We start from the raw sequence: 18,548 nt of genomic DNA on the forward strand, positions 1-18,548 counted from the left end.
GTAAAGAATCTGCCTGCAATGTGGGAGACCTAGATTCAATCCCTGAGTTGGGAAGATGCCCTGGAGAAGCGAAAGGGTATCCATTCCTGTATTCTGGCCTGGAGAATTCCATGGACTTTATATAGTTCATGGGGTCACAAAGAGTTGGGCACGACTGAGTGACTTTCACTTTCAATGAAGGGACAGTACTAAGACACCCTGTACTTTATTCATCTGCCAACCTAATAATACAATGAGGGCAACTCTCTTTGTTTATACAGCTCTTGAAGTAGTGGTGGGGCAGCTCCGATTTTATTACATAATAAAAGAGTTTTCAATTATGCTCAAAACATTACTTTTTTTTATTGAGAATTTTAAGTGGGACAAATGAAACAAAGGAATTGTTATGCTTTTCACAGTTCCAGAAACAAATCTTCATACAATGAACAAACATAATTAAATGAAACTTAAGTTTTAAAAGCTAATGATTCACATTAATGATTCATGGTTAGACATGTTTAGTTTCTCTCACAATTTCAATCCAGAATTAATTGACTTCTAAATAAAATGCATGGAATATTGAAGACTCACTTGAAAGTTAATGTAACAAATATGAACAAGATTTTTAGTTCTTTGTGACTTTCTGTAAAAATTCCATAACTGTATTGGTGTAGGTTACATTAGAGATAAAATTTGGTTCCTGTGCTGGTATTCTACAAAAATTTAAAGAAAAGCATCTTGGTATTTGTTTTCTTCGCCTCTACACAGGTTCTTTACATTTTACTTGAATTAACTTGCAGAGTAAATGTTTATCTGTAAATCAGTGTTAAAATAAAAAATTTGTAAAGAAAAAACAGTAAGTATAGATAACCTGAAAAAATATTAAGACACTTCCCCCACGCCATAACAGTGGTATAAAACATGAACATGACGCTTAATAGGATCCACAATAAAGTAAGAAAATGTCTGTTCATGACTCTTTGTTGAAGGGTAGCATACACCAACAGAATCCTGAAAAAGATAAACTTATTTAATATACAGCTACATTTAAATAATAGTCAACACATTTAGCTATTATGTATTTTCTATTAAAATATCATGAAACACATATAAAATCTTTGACAATAAGTCGGACAGCACAGTCTACTATGCCAGTAATACATATATACTATACACACATGCATACTTCTTGACCTTAAGGAATTTATAATCCAGAGAAAATTCTATCTTTTAAAAAAGTGCTAACATAGAAAAAAAAGTTTTGCATTTTTCTTCTATCTTTGCTTTTGTTAGAACACAGTCTATACATACTGTTTGGGCTGGGACTATGTTTCCTTTGTTTAACCCTGGACCCTAGCCCAGCACAGTAGCTGATAACACAGTAGGAATTTTAAAAATAATTATTCAGTGATTGAATAGTTACAAACTGCTTCATATGTATAATAATATTTTGTGCAGTGCTAAAATTCAAGTCTCAGATTCTGTGATATAAAAACATTTATGTCATTCTTACTTATTTGTCCTATAAATTATGGTTTGACAAGTTTAAGGAACTGTGTTCTACCTCATCTGAGCTACAGATTTAGCTCTCAAATAAGAAGTAACTATTATTAGGCATGGATAACAGAAAAGCTGGGGGGGGGGAAGTTCATCCCATTCTCCAAATAAAGCATAGCTCATCAACTTTTAAGAGAAAACTATTAAGTTTATGTTAACTATGTTCTGTGCATACATGTATGAAGTAAAAAAGTAAAAGTGTTAAGTCATTCAGTCACGTCCAGCTCTTTGGAAGACCCCGTGGACTGTAGCCCGCCAAGCTCCTCTGCCCATGGAATTCTCCTGGCAAGAAACTGGAGTAGGTAGCCATTCCCTTCTCTAGGAGATCTTCCCAATCCAGGGACTGAACGTGGGTCTCCTGCATTGCAGGCTTATTCTTTACTGCCTTAGCCACCAAGGAAGTGTATACACATATATGTTCTCTTAACCATGTCTCTCCTAGTTGCTAACTCCAGTTACAACAATTCTAAAATAACAAGTAATTAAATTGATTGGCTGCAAATTTCCCCCTCAACACTTACATATGCTGTAACTTTAAAAATAGAAGAGGTAATTTGTATTTTCTTGGTTTGAGGATTCTTCCGAACACTAGAATAGGGGGGAAAAGGGAACATTTTAAAATTCAGCAAACACTAGCATAATATATTTAAGATACTGATCCCTTTTAGTACTTGGGTGTCCTCACTGACATATAACATGGAAATATAAAATATCTAATTAAGTAGTTTGAAAAGGATGGCACCTGTGGTTTCAGTAAGGTTGACTGAACTGACATTGCATAAAATGGAATTTTTCAGTTGGAGAGTTTGAGGTTGGTTTGAGACTCAGATGATAAAAGCACTCTCAGGCCAGAGACAATTACTGACAAACAAGAACAGGTTAAAGTTAGACTTAAGGGTAAACAGCTGAAAGGGGTAGATAAAAGCATACTAAAGACTTAAACAGCCTGAACATAAATGCCAGTTCTGTCACCAATTTGTTATTCTACTTTTAGCAAGATTAACCTTTCTCAACATCAGTTTTCTCATATGTGAACTCATGATATGGTTCCTTTTAGGATTATATGAGAATTAGGATTATATGAGATATTAAGAATAATATCTATGAAAACTATTTGTTAAATCATGTATTGCTAAATTAAAATCACTTTCTCTCCTAGCTCTCTTTCACTTATTCTCCCCACCAAAGATAATCTTTAGTAACATATAGTACAGAAGCAAACTGAAGATTGGGGAAATAGATGACTTAATTTATATATAAATAAATACATGTTAAATTTATAATGCTTTACAATCTGCAAAAAAACTTTTTATACTTTACTTCACATAAAGATCACACAACTCAGTGAGGTAGGCATCATTTTGCCGATTTTATAGACAATAGAACTAGAGAAGTCAAGTGATATATTTAAGACATTCCAACTAAAAGTGACATTTCTGGAAATAGAATGTAGGTGATACAGAGTCCAGTTTTCTTTCTCTACATTTCACCTGTTTATCCTATACTTATGTTATATAAATTCATATGCATCAAAGGTATTGTTCATGTGTTATGAGTATAGTTTAAATTTAAAGGAAGGGAACCCTCTTCACTTTGTCAGGTGAGATTACTGCTTCCCCTTCACTATGTATGTAAAAAAATGGGGGAAAAGAGAGATGAGCAGGAAGAAGGGGGACTCTGGGGGAGGGTATGCATGTACATTTGTGTTTGAGCTTGGGTACCTGTTGGAGGTGGCCCCAGACTATTTCAGGGTTTAGGGTTTAAGATTATTAGGTAGTTTTCATCTCAAAAACATTTCACTAAAATTTAAACCCAGGAATCATGCAATTATATTGATTTCTATCTATTTCTGTAACATGAATTGAGGTCATCTTTCATTTCTAATGCCTAAGATACACTGCTTGAAAGTTGGAGACTACATTTAAAACTTCTTGCTTATCATAGGGAAGCCTATAACCACTACATATAAAACATTTATATATACCTATATGATCACCCAGATTAAAATACAGAACCTATCTGTAGTTATACCTAATTTTAAATCTTGATCTGGAGGTGGTTATATGGGTATAAACATATATAAAAATTCACTGAGCTTATGTGTACTATGATTTGTTGAGATTACTGTATGCAAATTACTCCTTAGTTTAGAAAACTAAAAAAACCCTTGTAAATGTTTGTGCCTATCAGATGAACTTGGAGGAAAATTTAGTATTTGATACTACATGTAATAATCACTTACCACCTACAAACACGTACCATAGATGTCTCACTTTTAAAAAGAAACTACATAGGTACACTATTAGAAGTTGGTACCTAATAGATATTAATATTATTCCACTTTACTACCTCTGATCCTATATTACTGTTACTTTAAAATATCTCTAAGACAATTTGCCTGATTTTTTACAGATCAAGCAAAGTACAGTATTATCTGTCCTATATCTCATAAGAAAAAAAAGAAAAGGAAACATAAAGTGATACTCATTTGTGCCCTGATACAATTGCATTGTATCAGATTTTTAGCACTCACTAAGTCACTCTTCAAAAACTGGTTCCAAATAGGGAAAAGAGTACGTCAAGGCTGTATATTGTCACCCTGCTTATTTAACTTATATGCAGAGTACATCATGAGAAACGCTGGGCTGGATGAATCACAAGCTGTGATCAAGCCTGCCAGGGGAAATATCAATAACCTCAGATATGCAGATGACACCACCCTTATGGCAGAAACTGAAGAAGAAAGTGATGAAAGTGAAAGAGGAGAGTAAAAAAGCTGGCTTTAGCTCAATGGTGTGATCACTCACTTAGAGCCAGACATCCTGGAATGTGAAGTCAAGTGGGTCTTAGAAAGCATCACTATGAACAAAGCTAGTGGAGGTGATGGAATTCCAGTTGAGCTCTTTCAAATCCTGGAGGATGACGCTGTAAAAGTGTTGCACTCAATATGCCAGTAAATTTGGAAAACTCAGCAGTGGCCACAGGACCTGAAAAGGTCAGTTTTCATTCTAATCCCAAAGAAAGGCAATGCCAAAGAATGCTCAAACTACCACACAACTGTACTCATTTCACACACTAGTAAAGTAATGCTCAAAATTCTCCAAGCCAGGCTTCAGCAATACGTGAACTGTGGACTTCCAGATGTTCAAGCTGGTTTTAGAAAAGGCAGAGGAACCAGAAATCAAATTGCCAACTTCCACTGGATCATGGAAAAAGCAAGAGAGTTCCAGAAAAACATCTATTTCTGCTTTATTGACTATGCCAAAGCCTTTGACTGTGTGGATCACAATAAACTGTGGAAAATTCTGAGAGAGATGGGAATACCAGACCACCTGACCTGCCTCTTGAGAAACCTATATGCAGGTCAAGAAGCAACAGTTAGAACTGGACATGGAACAACTGGTTCCAAATAGGAAAAGGAGGACGTCAAGGCTGTATATTGTCACCCTGCTTATTTAACTTATATGCAGAGTACATCTTGAGAAATGCTGGACTGGAAGAAGCACAAGCTGGAATCAAGATTGCCAGGAGAAATATCAATAACCTCAGATATGCAGATGACATCATCCGTATGGCAGAAAGTGAAGAGGAACTAATAAGCCTCTTGATGAACGTGAAAGAAGAGAGTGAAAAAGTTGGCTTAAAGCTCAACATTCAGAAAACGAAGATCATGGCATCTGGTCCCATCATTTCATGGGAAATAGATGGGGAAACAGTGGAAACAGTATCAGATTTTGTTTTGGGGGGCTCCAAAATCACTGCAGATTGCAGCCATGAAATTAAAAGATGCTTTCTCCTTGGAAGGAAAGTTATGACCAACCTAGATAACATATTAGCAGAGACATTACTTTGCCAACAAAGGTCCGTCTAGTCAAGGCTATGGTTTTTCCTGTGGTCATGTATGACTGTGAGAGTTGGACTGTGAAAAAAGCTGAGTGCTGAAGAATTGATGCTTTTGAACTGTGGTTTTGGAGAAGATTCTTGAGAGTCCATTGGACTGCAAGGAGATTCAACCAGTCCTTCCTAAAGGAGATCAGTCCTGTGTGTTCATTGGAAGGACAGATGCTAAAGCTGAAACTCCAATACTTTGGCCACTTAATGCGAAGAGCTGACTCATTGGAAAAGACTCTGATGCTGGGAGGGATTGGGGGCCGGAGGAGAAGGGGACAATAGAAGATGAGATGGCTGGATGGCATCACTGACCGGATGGACATGGGTTTGGGTACACTCCAGGAGTTGGTGAATGACAGGGAAGCCTGGCGTGCTGCAGTCCATGGGATCACAAAGAGTCAGACACGACTAGGCAACTGGACTGAACTGAAGTCACTCTTCAGGCACCATGGTTTTTAAGGATGTTGGAACATAAGTTCCACATAGAAATTTATGTGGAAATAATCATATTTTAAAAAATATGATTAGGGAATTTCCTCATGATCCAGTGGTTAAAACTTGGTGTTTTCTCTGCTGAGGCTCCTTGTTTGATCCTTGGCTGGGGAATGAAGCTCCTTCAACCCTCACAGCACAGCCAAAAAAAAAAAAAAAAAATTGGATGTTAACAGTATGATTATATTAATTATTTAGAAATAAAATAATATGATGATTGATTTCTTATCAATATCATTTGTGCTAACTTCTAAGGATTTGTCCCATATTGATTCTAAATGTCATGGTGTACAGAACATTCTAGCTAGCTCTGCTCATTTTAAGAAACAATAATCCTATTGCTTAATAAGCATCAGAAGGCCATAATCTAAGCCTAAACCAGTTCAAATCATAAATCTAGGGGAGATATGTAGTTTGGGGAACCTCTCCAAAATATCTGACAAGAGTGTGTTTAATGTCTAAAACAGGAAAGACAGAGGCACTGTTAGTAGTATAGAATTATTTCTAAGACATTTTTGAAATGTAATGAAACAACTGATTGTTTACTCTGATAAAATGATTTTAAAGTATTGCCTATGTGATTTAAAGAACCCATAATCCTTGAAAATAAGGCATTTCCCAAAACATTTAAAAGATGTCTATTATAGGAGCTATATTAATAATTATGGGTGAGGGGAAAAATACCTTAAGAATGTTTTTATCCTTTTGTTTGAGCTAGAGACCTCTAAAAAAATCAGGCTCTGTAATGTGCCCTCAATATCTACTGATACAAATGTAAGGGATCAACTTCTTTGATAGGATTAAATAGTAACAATGTTTACCTGCAAGTGCAGGTTAGATACTGTAAGGTAGCCACTGCATGTATAATTAGAAAGAGAGCAGATATTTTTCTAAAGCAGATAAAAACACCCAAATTTCAAGTAAAGGAACAGAAAAAAATATTCTTGGATAAGTTAGCTTGTACAAATGACACAACTAGATATGTGGCTCAGCATTCTGAGAAATTACTGATGATATTTCAAGTCCCACCTGTGCTTTCTCTACTTCTATATCCCTTGATAACGGCTATGTTGAACCACCTATATCTTTATCTTAATCAAGATGTTTATTCTAATCATAATTTTCTACTGAAGTTGTATTGAGAAGACAATTTTATATCTTTTCCTCATTCACCAAAGAAACTCATAAAGATGCTTAAACTTGGATCATTGAGAGAAATATTTAATAGTTCTCAAAGAAAAGTAATGCTCTAACTGGCTAATCTTCTCATTCTCCCTAGAATGACAGACTTGGGGTGTATCGCCCCTGAATTGGGAACAGACTGCCCTCCTGTTTGCTGGCCCTTGTGGACTCCATTCCATCAAGAAATTCTAGAACACTTGTACCCACACTGACAATGTCTTCTTTTGAACTTCCGAGGTTTTTATTACAGTATAAAGAACTATAAACATTTGCCTATACATAACTGAACATTGGATTATATAAAAAATATTTACTTATAAAATATTTTAAGCAATTACTTTATTATTATTTCCTATGTTAACTTGTAATTTCTTTGAGGTCAGAGACCACCTGATGACGCCTGTTGCACTCCTGAGTGCCTCCTGATGACTCCTCAGGGCCTGCCAGGGTTCCGTGCCTAATATTAACACTTGCTGGTGGCCTAATCAAGTGAATCCATGGATAAGTTCCTATTCTTTGTATACGATGTCATGAATTTTGCCTACTCATTTTATGAGTGGCCATTATTCTGAGTCATACATTTCTTAGCACCCTCAAAACAGAGAAGAGAATCACAAGAATTAAAGGAAGAGACTGTGGGAAAAAACTGTAGTTTCTGTGATGTTTAGGTTCTGAAGTTGTTTCAAGTATCTCTAACAGAACCTCTTCCTCCACAGCACATGGCAGTGAGGAATTCCACAGGTTCCTGTGGCTGGTGAGGGACAGCACCCTGTGGTGGCCGTGGTGTGTGTGTGTTTGGGGTATGCTGAGGAGTATCTAGCGGGAGTGCTAGAAGTCGTAAGTTTTCATGGGCTGCAAATGATAAGAATATGTTTGATGTAGGTATGTGCATGCTGGTTCTGAAATTGTTTCTGTAATTTCTCTTCTAATAATCATTATGAATTGACACAATAGCTGTTTCATAAAAATCAGAAACAGATTATAGAAATATTTTTTTAAAACTGTATCAGAAATAAACTCAGTAGAGTAACTGAACCATGCAGTTTGTTGTACAGCTGTATGACACGTGTAATGGTTATGAGAATCAAGATGTTGAGGATAAGTAAAGTAATAAGAGTCTGATGGGAAGCTAGTTCTACTGTTTGCCTATGAAAGTAAAAATTTGTAACCAAACTCTGGGAACCTTTGCTTTTTACTTTTTCCTATCCTGTATGCCTATAAACATGATCCAACATCTTCATCATTGAAAAACCCAACCATAGAATGTTCACTCAAATTAAAAAATATATCAAAGTTCTTATCCTCACGTGATCTTCAAAAAGAAAAAAAAGCCCTAGTGCAATACCAAAAACAAACCTAGGATTAATTTTGAAAAGATAAACACCTTGGTGAAAATTCTTCCCCCTCCTTAGAACGAAGGTAATTTTTTTACTATTATTTATTAGTATTAGTCAACCAAATTCAAACATCCTAAGGGATCTCATGTCTCCCTGAGATTTAAAAGGAGGCCTGGGGGGAAAAGGGAGACCTGGAAGACAGCAGTTGCCAGTAAGGGATAAAGTGAGTGACAGGCCTGGCTGAGGAAAGGTCAAGGGGCAGAAGAGAGAACTGAGGACCAAAACAGGGTCAGGGAGATGAAATGTTCTAGTTTGGAAGTGAAGAAGGAGGCTCTGAGGAGAGAGCCAGAGTAGTGCTATTTTTATTCACTTTGGTTATTAATAGATCCACAAATGGAGGCTGGGTAATCTTACCAGAGTTAAATAATTTCCTCTGCTAACCAGAGACTTACATATTGTAATAGAGCAACATTACCTCACTAGATCCTTATAGATAAGTTTTGTTGTTTCCAGATATGGATTAATTACATCTTCATATTGACAAAGGGCTCCACCAAGGCAAAGATGTTTGAAAAGACAAAACAGGAACTCTTCTCTATCTGGTTGGCTGAATACTTCATAATTTTCTGAGTCTTCCACTAGCAAAACCTATATAAGATGATAAAATTCATCTTAATGTAACATAATTCGAGGTTCTAATTTTTATGCTTTCAAAAGTTTCAATTTATATGCTTAAAAGTGATTTTAGACCTATTTTAAGAACCAATCCCGAGGCCATGGAGAAGGCGATCTGTAAGACCTGTGCTTATTTTCCCTCCATTAGGTAATGACACTCAGTGAAAGGAATAAATCTAAACCCAAGCCTTCTCTTCTGTTGCTTTCTTTGTTCTAGTTTAATCTTTAGTAATTTTGTGCTACTGCAATTTTAGTCTTGAGTCACTGTGAATCTCATTTGGAAACAATGGGAGTATAAATAAATGGAGAAACTTTTCCATCATAGTCTTTGCTTCCACCAAGAAACTAAACAAAAATGTTCATTTTCTAAGCCCTCTCATAGTGTTTGGATTACTACTTTCTTTATGCCTGCAGTTACACCATTTTGAACTATTCGGGTAGCTGGAGTCTCATAATCACCTCTCTTTTTTTCCTGTTCTCCTCTAATAATATCACCTTACACATCACCAACCTACATGGACTCTTGCTCTCTTGTGCCCTTGCTACCTCTTTCGGAAAACAGTTTGGCTAGCTCTGATGTGGAAGATTTTCTTACAACATTGTGCATTATAGACAATTGCTTAATTTGTTGACTGTGGTGGACATAAACAGGTGATGATTGTACACTACAAAACATATTCCTTTTTACTGAATTGCTTATACACCACTTACTTGAAAAAAGAATGTAAAGGAAGCTAACAATAAAATATAGATACACTAAGATAAAAATATAAGAAACAAAAGAATGTAACCAAGACATAAATTGGGAAGAGAAAATAAATACACAGAAGAGCTCTAGATGGAGAAAAGCTATAAAAATTGTGTGTAACACTTAATACTGCCATACAGGTAAAGGAGGGACACATGAGTCATAACAATCACAGTCTAGAAGTAAGAAACACATTTTTATTAGGAAAATTGATTAAACTTAACCATTTTATTTACCTTAATCTCAAATGAAAATCACTCCAAGGTCATTACATAAAGAGGCATTTAAAAGTAATAAAATTTATGGTACTGTCTGTATATAATTTACTTATAATGACTTGATGAAAGCCAAAGTATATACAGTCAAAGATAGGTGAGGGCTTCCCCGCTGGCTCAGTGGTGAAGAATCCGCCTGCCAATGCAGGAGACATGAGTTTGATCCCTGGTCTGGGAAGGTCCCACATGCTGCAGAGCAACTAAGCCCGTGCACCACAACTACTGAGTCTGTGTTCTAGAGCCCGGGAGCCACAACCACTGAGTCTACCTGCTGCAACTACTGAGGCCCACACACCCTAGAACCCGCGTTCCACCGCAAGAGAAAGCCTACATACTGCAACCAAAGAGTAGCCCCTGCTTGCTGCCAGTAGAGAAAAGCCCACCTAGCAACGAAGATGCAGCACAGCTATAAATAAAAAAATAAATAAAATAGTAAAAAAAGAGAGGAAGTGGTCTACAGTTTATTATTCTGTGTGCCACATGTAACATTAGCACATCTCCCCTCCAGCTCTTCCTCCCTCTCGATAAGGAAATGATATGATACTGAAACCCAGGTTTGCAGCTGCTTAAAGCTCTGGCCCTTAAAGAACAGTTCACACATTTCTAACACAAGGACTCTCATATACTGAACTGATTAGGCTGTGCAATTAAAAGACTGTAATTGTAAAATTTTGTAGTGAATGTTAAAACAATAATGCTTTATGTCTGATCTCCCTGTTTGTTCACATACAGATCTGTTCAGTTGTGTCGCCCTCCAAGAATAGATATGCAATAGTTAACGAGTCCGACTTCTGAGCCAGTCAGGAAGGATACTATGATCAGTTCTTACCTGAGAGCTGGCCTACAGAATCTGTGTTGCTACACAGTGGGAGGGACCTTTCCAGTTCAGGCTAAAGCTAGAAGCTATTTATAAATGTATTTTTTCGCCAGAAAGCAACAAAGTTAAATAAAGCCTTCTCCGTTGCCACAGAATGGCAAAGAACACAAGAGCAAAACATAGAGGCAAGCAGCAAAAACCATGGAGCCCAACACTTCCTGAATAGAGGTGCTATTCACTGCAAGAAATAAAACAGGCAGCAACTGATGGTTTTGCAGAATATTCTGTTGAAAACCAAATCCTTTTAAAAAGTCCATTGCTGAGGCTCTCTCTATAGAGGTGAGAGCATAGGAGTGAGAGTTCTTTTAGGTACTGTTCTAGTCAAGATCAATATATAGACTGGTGGGATGCCCTCTGGTCTTCTTCAGATAAGATTTCTGTGTCCAGAATGGTATACGAATGGCTTCCCTAGTTCATTTTTATCTGATTTATAATACATTAGACTTGTACATCTCTCTTAATGTAAAATAATAATAATAGTAATTAGTAGTAGTAGTTAATATTATTGAAAGATTACTAAGTGCTGGGCGTTGTACAAAGCATTTTAAATGCATTATCTAACAAAATTCTTACATTATTCTGATTTCATATAAGAAACTGAAGCTTAGAGAGGTTAAGTGTGACCATGATTAAGTGGCATAGCCTGAACTGGAACCTACATCTATTTGACAGCCCTAAATTTTTACCATCTTGTAAATAATAATAATTCATTTCAACAGGATTTCATAAAATGGTTTCTCAACTCACTTTATCAGCAATTTTAGGAAGAGAGTAGAATGGGCATTTTAATTTCCATAGTGTATAGATAAGATCTTGAGGCTCAAGATACTGAATGACTTGCCTAAGGTTATTATTTTCTTGTAAATAATAAATCAGGAATTAGGTGAATAATCCATGTCTTCTGATGTCAAGTTTAGTACAACTCTCATTAAAACAAAAATTAACTTGGTTAATCAAATAGCTTTTTGATCTCAGCAATGAGATTGACAGATTATTTCACTCCAGGGATGTTTTTAAATACTCATTTCACATGTTAAGGGAAAATTTGAAAGAAAAATAGTCATCAACTTAATAGGCCAGTGTTTCTTGAGCTCAGGGTTTACTGACATTATGGGCCAGATAACTTTGTTTTGGGGACTGTCCTGTGCATTATATGGTGTTTAACATTATCCCTGGTCTCTACCCGTTAGATGTCAGTAAAACCCCACTGAGAACTAATGAAATATATAAATAAACAAGTTGATAAGAAAGTGCCATTCAAGAAGACACCTACATGCAATGATTATTACTGATCATTATTCATTGATAAGAGGTATTTTATGGGGTTAAGGCAGGCAGAAGTTTTTGACATTAAGCATTTCCTGAAATGAAATTCTACTGTGAAAATTTTAAATTCTGTACTTACTTTTCGTAACTCATCAGAAATAAGGAAGGGATCACAAAAAGAATCTAGACATTTAACAATATAGCCATTGTCTCGTACAATAGCTTCATCATATAACCGATTAAAAAATGACATTGAAAGCTGTGTGCAAGGAACGTTTATGGCTTCAACTTTTTTCACTTCAGTTCCTGAATAAAGAGATATAAAAATTAATTTAGTATTCTCAATTACTTCCAAAACAAATATCACTATTCAGAGATTCTAAGAATTAACAAAAATTACATATGTTTTGATATATTTAAAAGACACATTAGTTTAGGGATTTTATTAAATTCTTATTTAAATTTCACCATTTCAGGCCTAGATGAAGGATATGTAAATTAGAAAATATCAATACTTGAAAATGAAATACATTTATTGGGTAGCAGGAGGTTCTTAGATCACTTTTAATGAATGATATCAGAACTACCTGTAAAAACATAGAAATTCCTTCATATGATTTTAGATTTGTATTATGTTTAATGTTTTATAATTCTTAATACAAAAATTTTAATCAATGTAACAAGCGTGTTTCTAAAGTCATTGAGGGTGTTTTGAAAATATTTCTCTCCATTAAAAAATTTCCTCCTCTGATCTCACTGACATTGTTTATTACAAAAAAAGTTTTCTCCAAGCCAAGGTAAATTTTGAACCAGGTCCTACTCAAGTTACTACAAGTATGGAATTAGAGAAATTTGAAATCTATTGTTCTAATCTGGTACTCTATTTTTCTCTTTCAGCTTTAGGTCTTCCCCCTTCCAAACATACACTCCCTCCCTGACATTTCCAGAATGTGTCTTTCAGGAATATATTTTCCATTAGTAGAGGTTCTAGTAAGTGATAGAAAGATATAAAGATTAAGGTGAATTTTTTTATTATTGCCTCAGTGAATCACTCAGTCAGTTTCTCTCTTTTATGCACCTACATATGAACACGCACTCACTCAGATATAAAGGGATGGGGCTCTCCTTGTTCAAAGTTCTAGGAAGACTGCAGACTTAGACGTGGTATGTCCTCTCCCCAATATCTTTGCTGGATCTCTGATCTGAGAAGCAGTTTGAGCTTGAGAAGAGTAATACTGGTGATTATTTGCAATTCCTCTCTCTTGTCCACCCAGAGTCCTGGCTAGGAACTATTGCTCTCGTTCTGATCCTGAGCTGGGCTACTGTGGAGCCAAGAACTTGTGTGTGAGTCACTCAGCTGTGTCTGACTCTTTGTGACCCCATGGACACAAGGCTTCCCTGGTGGCTCAGATGGTAAAAAAAAAAACTGTGTTTGCCTCAGTTATTTCAAAAGCTTTGCTGCTAAGAAAAGCTTCTTTTGTTTCAGGGGCAAAATTCTCTGGGGGATTAAAGTGAAAAGAAGATCCTGGAAAGTGATAAAGTAGGTCTGAGCAATATTGGAAAACCAAAGAACAGCAGTATAAAACCAGACAATCTTTGAACATGAGTCGGTGGCCACAGGATGAGGGACTGACACTGGGCAACTTGCCACTTTAATAAACCTACCCTGGGTCTGATGTGGGGAGTGGCAGGAGGGTAGGGATGGTGAGAGAACGTAATTAAATTCAAACCACTTAGTCTGAGACACAGAAACAGCATTTGCTATGGACTGAATTGTGTCCATCCAAAACTCATAATGTTAAAACCCTGTCCCCCAAAGTGATGGTACTTTGAGATGGAGCCTTTGGAGAAAGTAATGAGGTCACAGTGGATTAGGAGGACCTCAACATATGAAGTTTGAAGGGACACAATTTAGTCCATACGCTTCTGTCCTTGTCCCCCTCCCAAATTTATTTCATCCTGACAACCTCAAAAGTCTCAATTCATTCTGGCATCAACCAAAAAGTTTAAAGTCCAAAGTGCCATCTAAATCGGATATGGGTAAGACTCGAGGTATAATTTGTCCTGAGGCAAAATTCCTCTCCAGCTACGAACCTGTGAAATGAGACATTACAGGCTTCCAGAATACAATGGTGGGACAGGCATAGGACAGACATTTGTAGTCCAAAAGGGAGAAATAGGGAAGAAAGAGGTGATGGTCCCAAGCCAGTCTAAAACTTGACAAGGCAAATTTCATTAGACTTGAAGCCTCAAGAGTAATCCTCTCTCGTCCAATGCTCTGCCTGCCAGACCTACTGCATGGGGGGTGGCCCCGTGTTTCTTCCTCTGAGGGGAGTGAGTCACTGAAACTGAGGGGTGGCCCTGACGATCTCTGAATTGCCTTCTCAGTCCTTCTTCTGTTTGGTTGCAGCCATGGGCCGCACCAAATAAGATTTCACCCAAGCATCCTCATGTTAGTGGACTCTTACCTGACCCTCTTCCCTTGGGTGGAATTGACCACTCTCCTCCTTTTGCTCCCTTTGCTATGGGATACACTAGCGATATATTACTGCACATATTTTCAAACATATCAGTGAGTTCCTTGAGTACAGGTTTTCTCTTATTCTGATTTCTCTTATTCCTCATTCCCTGCATCTCTCAGAGCCCATGGATGGTGCACAATAAATACTTTCCAAATGAATGTAAAGAGAGAAAAATTGTTCTTATGTGCTAAGCCAGGATATCTATAGTGGACCCTTGGGGGGAAGATATATGGCAGGCCTGGCACAGACAATTATTTTGACCTTGATGTTATCAAACGTGAGTCATTATTCATAATTTGTACTTTAATAATGAAAATTCCTCAAGTGAAATTTTGTTATAATAGAAAAATCGTAATATGAGGAGATGAAAATAAATTTTGTTTACCTAATGTAAGCCACTCTCCAGAAGATTCTGAAAGTAACTTCAAATTGGGAATGACATTTGGATCTTTGAAAAAGGCCTAAAATACAAATTTGAGGGGAACAAAGTTAGTTACATTATTATCCACAATAATAAGAATTGACTTTAAAATAACTATAGTAGAATCTTATTTAAATTGGGGAAGGGAAATCTTTAACTGGTAAAATGTCTGAGTAATTAATGTGTCATAAAGAAATGAAGTTTTCCTACCTTCACTTTAGAACAGTATTAACAATAATGTCCAAGTAGCTACCTTTCGAACTTAATAAATAGAAAGTTATGATTTATAGTGAAAAGTAGGAAGTTAAATAATGTTTGGAAATTTTGTTTTCTTTTAACCTCGTTCTCTCAATTAACTTAGCAATCATTACTCCCACTCTCCCTACCTCTCAAATCTAAAAAGTAAAGTGAAAGTGAAAGTTGGTTAGTCATGTCCAACTCTTTGTGACCCATAGGCTGTAGACTGCCAGGCTCCTCTGTAGCCTGCCAGGCTTGTCTGTCCATGGAATTCTCCTGACAAGAATACTGGAGCTCGTCTGCCCATGGAATTCTCCAGACAAGAATATTGGAGTGGGTAGCCACTGGCTTCCTGGTGGCTCAGACAATAAAAAATCTGCCTGCAATGCAGGACACTAGGGTTTGATCCTGGTGTCAGGAGAAAGGAATGGCTACCTACTCCAATATTCTTGCCTGGAGAATTCCATGGACAGAGGAGCCTGGCAAGCTACACAGTTCATGTGGTCACAAAGAGTTAGACTTGACTGAGAAACTAACTAAATCTAAATCTAAATGTAATTGTCAATTTAATTCTATCCAAGCGGCACACAGGAAAGTGACAGATTTTGCTTTTTAAAAATGAAAACTTTCTGTATAGCAAAAGAAGGAAAAGTAGCCATGAGTTTTATTTTTAGGCACTAGCAGCTGACTCTGGGCAAAAAGATCTGAAGAGAAAGTTATTAAAAGTATCTCAGGCAGTCCACATAATTTTCAGGAGATATAGAGAATCAGGCTAAGGCACTGGGAATAATACAGAATCATATGTAGAGCAGCCCTGATGAGGAAACAGTCTCCCTTGCTATAGCCTCGCTAAGCACTAAAAAATGCTATCATGATCCCTTCCTCACCAAGGCCACTGCTGTGCCAGGAGTACCCTGCCTGAAAGCTAGATGCCTTGGCCACCAACCCTTAGGATTCTGTGTACAGAATCTTTCCTTAAGTTGCTCACTTTTTTCTTAGTAAGTTTATTTATTTTAACTGGAGGCTAATTACTTTACAATATTGTAGTGGTTTTGCCATACATTGACATGAATCCACCATGAGTGTACATGTGTTTCCCATCCTGAACCCCCCTCCCACCTCCCTCAGTTGCTCACTTTCGAAAAACTGGTTTTGTACTGACGAGTCTGATTAGTAACACTAGATCCTAGATTTGCACTCTGAGTGCAAAAAGAGGCAAGTATTACAAAATGAAGTAAACCGTCAACAAAATGAAAAGGCAACCCACTGAAAGGGAGAAGATATTTGCAAGTCATACACCTGATTAGGGGTTAATCCAAACTATATAAGGAACGCAGTTCAAATAACTAAAACTCATAACGCAATAACAAACTAAAAATATGATTTAAAAAATGGGCAGAGAGTCTGAATAGACATTTTTCCAAACAAGACATGAAAAGATGCCCAACACTAATCATCAGGGAAATGCAAATCAACCCACAATGAGGTATCACTTCACATCTATTGGAAGTGCTATCAACAGTAAGACAAGAAATAACTAGCATTAGCAAAGATGTGAAGAAAAGGTAATCCTCACTCACTGCTGGTGGGGATATGAATTGATGCAGCCATTATGGAGAACAGTATGGAGGTTTCTCAAAACACAAGAAGTAGAATTAACATATTACCCAGCAACTGCACCTCTGACTATTTATTCAAAGAATATGAAAGCTCTAATTCAAAAAGCTTTATGCACCCTATGTTCACTGGAGCATTATTTACCAAGAGTCAAGATATGGAAACAACCTAAATAACTTACATGTCCATTTATGGATGAATGGATAAAGCAGCTGTGTTTTATATATATATATATTTATATATATATGTATGTGATGGAATATCAGTCATAAAAAGATTGAAATCTTGCCATTTGTGACAACATGGAAGGACGTTGAAGGTATTACAGTAAATTAGTGTAATAAGTCAGACAGAGAAAGACAAATACTCTATGGTTTCACTTATATATGGAATCTAAAAAACAGGATAAATGAACAAACCAAACCAAGCAAGTGAGCTTCCCAGATAGCTCATTAGTAAAGAATCAGCCTGCAATGCGGGAGACACAGGAGACAGGGGTTCGATCCCTGGGTCAGGAAGATACCCTAGAGGAGGAAATGGCAACCCACTCAAGTATTCTTGCCTAGAATATCCTTGGACAGAGGAGCCTGGTGGGCTACAGACCAAAGGGGCACAAAGAGTCTGACACAACTGTGTGAGTGAGTACAAACCAAACCTACAGATACAGAGAACACATCGGTTGTTGCCACAGAGAAGGGTTGCGAGGTAGATGAAATGGGTGAAGGAGGTCAACAGGCACAAATTTCCGATTATAAGATAAGTTAGTTATAGGGTATGTAATGAATAGCACAGTGACTATAATTAATGTATCACATATTTGAAAGTTGCTAAGTGAATAAATCTTAAAAGTTCTCATCACAAGAAAAAAGAAATGTAATTCTGCATGGTGACAAAAGATAATTAGCCTTACTAAGGTAACCATTTTGCAGTATGTGAATCATTATACCTGAAACTAGTATCATATGTCAGTTATGCACGATCAGCCACTCAGTTGTGTCTGACTTTTTGTGACCCCATGGACTGTAGCCCTCCAGGCTCCTCCGTTCACGGACTTTCCAGGAAAGAATACTGGAGCATGTTGCTATTTCCTTCTCCAGGGGATCTTCCTGACCCAGGGATCGAATGCAGGTCTCTTGAATCTCCTGCCTCGGGAGGCGGATTCTTTACCACTGAGCCACCTGGGAAGCCCATGACAATTATACCTAAAAAAAAAGCAAGTGTTTTGGATCCTGTTTTGGACTTCCTAAAAAATGAAGGTTGAAAATCACTCCAAATCACATGTATGTTCAAAAAATATTGGGCAATCAGAAAATAATGATGCCCAGGATGAGCAATAAAAGAAAAACAACAGATTGGTAAGAAATATTTGCAACAAATATGATTTAAAAGAGAGGGAGGTTGATATTCCTACTGGCTTAAAAAAGCCCAACATTTATGATAAGAAAAACTGACAACCCAATTTAAACACAGCC

The 18,548-nt window shown here is 36.8% G+C and overlaps 1 protein-coding gene across 1 annotated transcript in view; it reads right to left on the reverse strand.

The window, feature by feature from the left end:
• Positions 1–317: 317 nt before the first annotated feature.
• Positions 318–18,548, reverse strand: part of CFAP300 (cilia and flagella associated protein 300) — a 28,702-nt gene continuing 10,471 nt past the window's right edge. The window contains exons 3-7 of the mRNA XM_027979145.3: positions 15,187–15,262; positions 12,419–12,585; positions 8,914–9,086; positions 2,058–2,124; positions 318–990 (exon numbers count right to left, since the gene is read on the reverse strand). Coding sequence (XP_027834946.2) covers positions 862–990; positions 2,058–2,124; positions 8,914–9,086; positions 12,419–12,585; positions 15,187–15,262 — 612 coding nt within the window. The 3' untranslated portion in view covers positions 318–861. The remainder of the gene's footprint in view (positions 991–2,057; positions 2,125–8,913; positions 9,087–12,418; positions 12,586–15,186; positions 15,263–18,548) is intronic.

The sequence above is a fragment of the Ovis aries genome, chromosome 15 (genome assembly GCF_016772045.2).
Source record: "Ovis aries strain OAR_USU_Benz2616 breed Rambouillet chromosome 15, ARS-UI_Ramb_v3.0, whole genome shotgun sequence".
Lineage (NCBI taxonomy): Eukaryota > Metazoa > Chordata > Mammalia > Artiodactyla > Bovidae > Ovis > Ovis aries.